General features: G+C 57.0%; 1 protein-coding gene across 1 annotated transcript; it reads right to left on the bottom strand.

Moving 5' to 3' along the window:
* Window positions 1-1,034: 1,034 nt before the first annotated feature.
* Window positions 1,035-5,021, bottom strand: LOC100948149 (semaphorin-3B). The gene is made up of 11 exons (XM_012811894.2): window positions 4,758-5,021; window positions 4,555-4,666; window positions 4,394-4,463; window positions 4,166-4,310; window positions 3,631-3,850; window positions 3,287-3,378; window positions 3,169-3,210; window positions 2,759-2,916; window positions 2,605-2,660; window positions 2,376-2,515; window positions 1,035-1,871 (listed from the first exon to the last, which is right to left on the bottom strand). Exons 1-11 carry the CDS (start codon window positions 4,950-4,952, stop codon window positions 1,401-1,403), a joined length of 1,701 nt encoding a protein of 566 aa, XP_012667348.1. The 5' UTR covers window positions 4,953-5,021; the 3' UTR covers window positions 1,035-1,400.
* Window positions 5,022-5,334: the final 313 nt, after the last annotated feature.

Genomic DNA, 5,334 nt, shown 5'->3' with positions numbered 1-5,334 from the left:
CAGAGCCTCAAGCTGTCGCCTTGGGTAGAGTGCTGTGGCATTACAGCTCACAGCAACCTCCAACTCTTGGGCTCAAACGATTCTTCTGTATCTGCCTCCCAGGTAGCTGGGACTACAGGTGTCTGCCATAATGCCCGACCATTTTTTTTTTTTTGGTTGCAGCCGTCATTGTTTGGTGGGCAGGGCTGGACTTGAACCTGCCAGCTCTAGTGTAGGTGGCTGGCACCTCATCTGCTTGAGCCACAGGCGCTGAGCCTTTTTTTTTTTTTTTTTTTGAGACAGAGCTGCATGCTGTCGTCCTGGGTAGAGTGCCATGGCATCACAGCTTACAGCAACCTCCAACTCCTGTGGGTTTAAGTGATTCTCTTGCCTCAGCCTCCCAAGTACTGGGACTACAGGTGCCTGCCACAATGCCCAGCTATTTTTTGTTTGCAATTGTCATTGTTTGGCAGGCCCAGGCTGGATTCGAACACACCAGTTCTGGTGTATGTGGCTGGCGCCTTGCTACTTGAGCTACAGGCACCGACCCAATTGTCACTCCTTTAGCGAGGCCTTCTGCTCGTATTCTTTTCCATATTACCCAGTTTTCTTTTCTTTTTTTTAGAGGCAGAGTCTTACTTTGTCACCTTAGAGCCGTGGTGTCACAGTTCACAGCAACCTCCAGCTCTTGGGCTTAGGCAATTCTTCTGCCCTAGCCTCCCAAGTAACTGGGACTACAGGCACCCACCACAACACTTGGCCATTTTTTGTTGCAGTTTGCCCGGGGCGGGCTCCAACCTGCCACCCTCGGTACATGGGTCTGGCGCCCCACTCAGCCACAAGCATGGCCCCCCAGTTTTATTTTCTTCATAGCACTTAACCCTTAAATTGTATTGTGCAGAATGTACTGTGCATGTCAGCATTCCCAAAGGCCCCAGAGAACCCACCCATTCATGCAGAAACCACCTTTAATCCTCATCATGACCTTAGATAGGAGAAACTCAGGTCCTGAAACTACTAGGAAGGTGCGCAAGACCACAGAGCAAGGTACCTAGTGGCTGTCTGCTGGGGCCATTCCAGCTTCTGCTGATAATGTGTTTATTGCATTACTTTAGTACAGTTGGCAGGCATCACCAGCCCCCAACAAACCAGCCTGTTCACAGCTTTCTGCTCACTGCCCAAGGAAGTGGTCTGTCCCGAAGACTGGGCACTCCAGGCGCCTCCCAGACCCCGGTGGTTCGGTTGTTCTGAAGCCCAGCTTTTCTGTCCCCTCCTTCCTGGCTGGTTCCTGCGCCTGACCTGGGCTGCTTTTCCCAGGGCTATATTCAAGGGTTATCCTGTTAATAAATAAGCCCATACGGCTGCCCTATGGCCAGGGCAGGTCAGTTGGTGTCTCGTCGCCCAGGACCCTAACCCGTCCGTTATTTGCCCTCTCTTCTGCCTGTTGTCTCCTGCCTGGTCCCCGGCGTGGGGACAGCCTTGTCACTAGTACGCTGCGCTGCGCTGCGCGGCCCCCGCTCAGCGCGGGGTTCAGGAGCGTTGGTCCGCCGATTGCGGCCCTTCCTCCGGGACTCTGGGGTTGGTGCACGCAGCGCAGGCTGAGGGCGGCACATGCGCAGGGAGCTCCTCCCTCCACCGCCGCCCTGCTCCACCAGCTGCAGAAAGTCGCGGTACCAAAGTTTGGGGCTCGGCGGCACGGCAGGTGCAGCCTCCTCGGCCTGCGCCAACCTTTCAGCCTGCGCAACACTTAGCACATGCAGTACCAGGCGACGCAGCGGCTGCGAAAAGCCCTGTTCAACCGCTACACACAGGTACACGCCGGAGTCCCGGCGCCGCAGCCCACGCAGCAGTAGCCCCCCGACGGTGCGCCCAGCGCGCTCCTCTGTCTGCACCTGTGGGCGGGGGTCAGCATGAGGCCGGGGCGTCGGGGCAGGGAACTGAATGTCCTGGCCCGAGCTCAGGACAGGAGAAGCAAAGGGTCACTGGGAGCAGAGGGGCAGCAAGAAAGAAAAGAACTCCCGCAGGTGCACATTTAAAGGTTGAGTGCACTGGGGTTAGTGGTCTTTAAGTGAATATTTGAACTAGGTGACGTTTACCTGAATGTGGGGAGTGGGTCAGGGGCCTCAAAAGACGGGTCGAGGGCGGGTCTTCTCCCAAATGTGGGATGGGGGAAGCGGACCAGGAGCCTGGTTGGACAGAATGAGGCCTCAACAGGATATGAAGTGCAGGTAAGGGACTGGACAGGCTAAGTAAGGGGTCTGGTTGAGTGGAGCCTCGTTGGGCTGGACTTCTCTAGACGTCAGGTGAAGACCAAGAACTTCAGTGGGTATGGCGGGACCTCTCCTGGATGTAGGCACAGGAAAAGGCCTGATTGGGAAGGGTGGTACAAGGTTTACCTGAGTGTGGGAGGTCTCCCCTGTACGCTGAAAAGTCCACTCCATGCGTGCCTGCAGCGAACGAGGCTCACACTCCAGAAAGGCATTGCCGCCCTCTACGCCAAACACCTTTCGCTCCAGCAGCGCAGGACGAGATGACTCTTGGGGAGGAAAGAATGAATGTTCAGATTCACACAAGACGAGTGGGGCGTTTTCAAGGCCTGAACGTGGGGGCAGATAAGGCACTCACCTTCGGAGCACAGCATTCTGGGGTCTCCATTCCTTATGTCTTGCCGCCGGAACCGCCTGGAGGAACATTGGATACTCGATAGCCCTTCTTCCAGCCCAGAGTAGTCAAAGACCCCTTGGCTTCCTCCCTGTGGCCCGACCCCGACCCCGCCCACCTCTTGGCGCTGGGCTGGAAGCGGGTGCACGCGACTCCGTCCCAAGCGCAGTAGGGATCGCGCGCCAGACAGCATTCTGCGCAGGCGCGGCCAAGGGCCGCGCAGCGGTGCAAAGCGACCTGGGCTACCGCACTCCGTGAGGCCACATACAACTGGTTCTAGAGGGTACGACAGGCTTTGAGCTGACCGAGAGCATCCCCATACCTGCTTCCCATGGGTCAGGGATCCCTTCTCCTACTTGACAGGTGAGAATACTTTAGTCTTACTCAGGTCAACCCAGTCTAACAAAGGCAGGCCCCACCACTCAAGCCTGGGAGCTGTGAACTACCAAAAGGGGCAAGAAGGTTGGGATGCTCGGGGCACAAGCTCAGTCCATTCCATCCCCCACTCTCATCCTTCTAGTCACTCACCCTCTTGGAAGAGATCTGCATGCTGGTGACTGCAGCCGAGTCCTGAGAGGGAGGAGGGGCACCAGGGTCAGGGCTTAGTCGGGTGAGGGACCTTGGGTGACTGGGGGCAAGGCCTCACCTCAAACATCTGCAGCTCCTCCAGCAGCAGCCCCTCGACGCTAGGACTACTGCTCTTAGGGACTGAGATCACTTTCAGCACTGTTCCAGAGTCTGCAAGGATGAGAGAGAATGCTTGTTGGCATTCTCTGACATCTAGGGCTGGGGTCTCTTGCCTCCGAGGCCTCCACCATCAGGATGGTTGGGTCGAGGTAAAAAGTGTGGATCGGAACAATCAGGGCAGCATCCCAAAAGTGAGGCCATAGCCCAGGAAAAGATGTGGAGATAGGCCTCAACAGAGAGAGTATCCACTTCCAGGCCAGGAGCCTACATGTTATCTTGTGAGTCATTGTGAAGGGACCTGACCTGTGCCAATAAAGAGGACATCATAGTGTCCATCAGCAGCTGCCACCCGGTCAGCAGCGATTTGGGTGAAGGTGTACCCAGCTCCCACTTGCAGGAAGAGAGGGCGCCCTCCAATAGGCAGGACTGCGTTGTACATGAGGGGGTGGTTCCGAGCAAACTGGATAACATCATCTGGGAAGTCCTTGGTGGAACTGAAGGTGCCAAAAGTCTTGCTGGGGCACTGGAGGTGGGAGAGAGGCATAGAAGGAATATAGGTATGGTGACTTGGAAGGCAGGCCTCCATTCAGGCTTCTGGGGACAGCAAGGAGGAAAGGGACAGAGCCCAGCCCTGAGGATTTAAGAAAAGTAACCCAGCCTTGCCCTGGGAAGTCTGAGGGGGAAATCTGGCCTTCTCCTGAGGATCTTGCCTGATGATGGTGACCTTTTCCTACCCATAACTAAAGGAAGAAGCCACATTCACCAAGAAGACCTCAAGCCATGTTCTTCACCCTTCAGGCTTTAAAGTGGATTGTGGCAGGATTCTCAGGCTACACACCATGCCAGGCCGCGGGTAGGGGACACGTCCCTGATATGACACCCACTGGTGTGTGGGTCCCTCCTTGTGTGCAAAAGGTCCCAGGAAGGCCCGGCGCACATCATTCATGCTGTACATGCACACCGCGGAGCCCTGGAAGATGCCACTGTAGACAGAGGAGAGCAGAGTGAGGGGGTCCAGTGGAGCCCAGCTGGCCTTGCCCAACAATCCCTCCCCGCCAGCTCCCACCTGGACGTGGAGAAGACAGCATAGAGCAGCGGAGTCAGGCGGTCCCGGGAGGACAGCAGGAACACGTCCTCTGAGGGGAAGGGATCTAGTAAAGGGTGGGAGTCCCCAGAGTCTATACCTCTACCCCCTCCCCAGTACCATCCCCTACTCCCAAAACTCACGGAGTTGGTCGAAGTGGGTGTCACCCTCAATGCCTGGCACTGAGCACACTAGCCGCGCCTTCAGGAAAGTCGTCCACTTGTTGACCAGGCTGCGCTGGCCCCCCACGTCGTTCTGCCAGGATGATCCCAGAGGATGAGGGCGGGACCCGGGCAGGCAAAGGGGCAGGAGTGGGGTCGCTGAATGTGGTCCAGGGACTCCTCACCCGACAGATCTGGCCAACGCGGGACACGAACTGGCGTCCCAGTGCTGGCGCCGCCTCCACTGCAGACTCACGAAAGAAGAAGTAGATTTTGTCGTCGTCCGGGTTCTCGCTCTCCGGGATCCAGAAAACCTTGACAAACTTGGGCTCTGGCCGCAGCAGGAAGCACGGGGTGAGGTAGTCCTTGTACTGTTCCATAGGGGACCCACGAGCTGCCTCCCCTTACCCTTGCGCAGGCTGTAGCACCCAGGGCAGCGTTTGACCCGGCCCCCGTGACCAATTTCAGTCCGCGCTTGGCTCGGGCCAAATCCAAATGATCAGGGCCTGCGGTGCAAGAAGCAGCCACGAGGGGGCAGCAGAGACCGTGGCTACCCGGGCACTTAGGTGGGGAAGCCAAGCTGGCTTCTGACCTTTCCTCACAGTTCCCCAGGCCAAAAAGGAAGGGAGATGTGGTATCCGGTTTTTTGTTTTTTGTTTTTTTTTTGAGACAGAGCCTCAAGCGATCCCCCTGGGCAGAGTGCCGTGGCATTACAGCTCACAGCAACCTCCAACTCCTGGGCTCAAGCGAGTCTCCTGCCTC

Source organism: Otolemur garnettii, unplaced genomic scaffold (genome assembly GCF_000181295.1).
Source record: "Otolemur garnettii isolate 467f Iridium unplaced genomic scaffold, OtoGar3 scaffold00179, whole genome shotgun sequence".
NCBI lineage: Eukaryota > Metazoa > Chordata > Mammalia > Primates > Galagidae > Otolemur > Otolemur garnettii.
Note: the sequence above shows the minus strand (reverse complement) of the source record. Positions and strands in the feature narration are given on the sequence as shown.

Bases quoted from the DNA above. Each gene is read 5' to 3' on its own strand.
- LOC100948149 (XM_012811894.2), bottom strand. From the start codon at position 4,952: ATGGAACAGTACAAGGACTACCTCACCCCGTGCTTCCTGCTGCGGCCA. The intron at 4,464-4,554 runs GTGAGTTTTGGG...CCTTCCCCTCAG, and splicing joins CACCCACTTCGACCAACTCC to AGGACGTGTTCCTGCTGTCC. The intron at 2,516-2,604 runs GTGAGTGCCTTA...TTCCTCCCCAAG, and splicing joins CAGAATGCTGTGCTCCGAAG to AGTCATCTCGTCCTGCGCTG.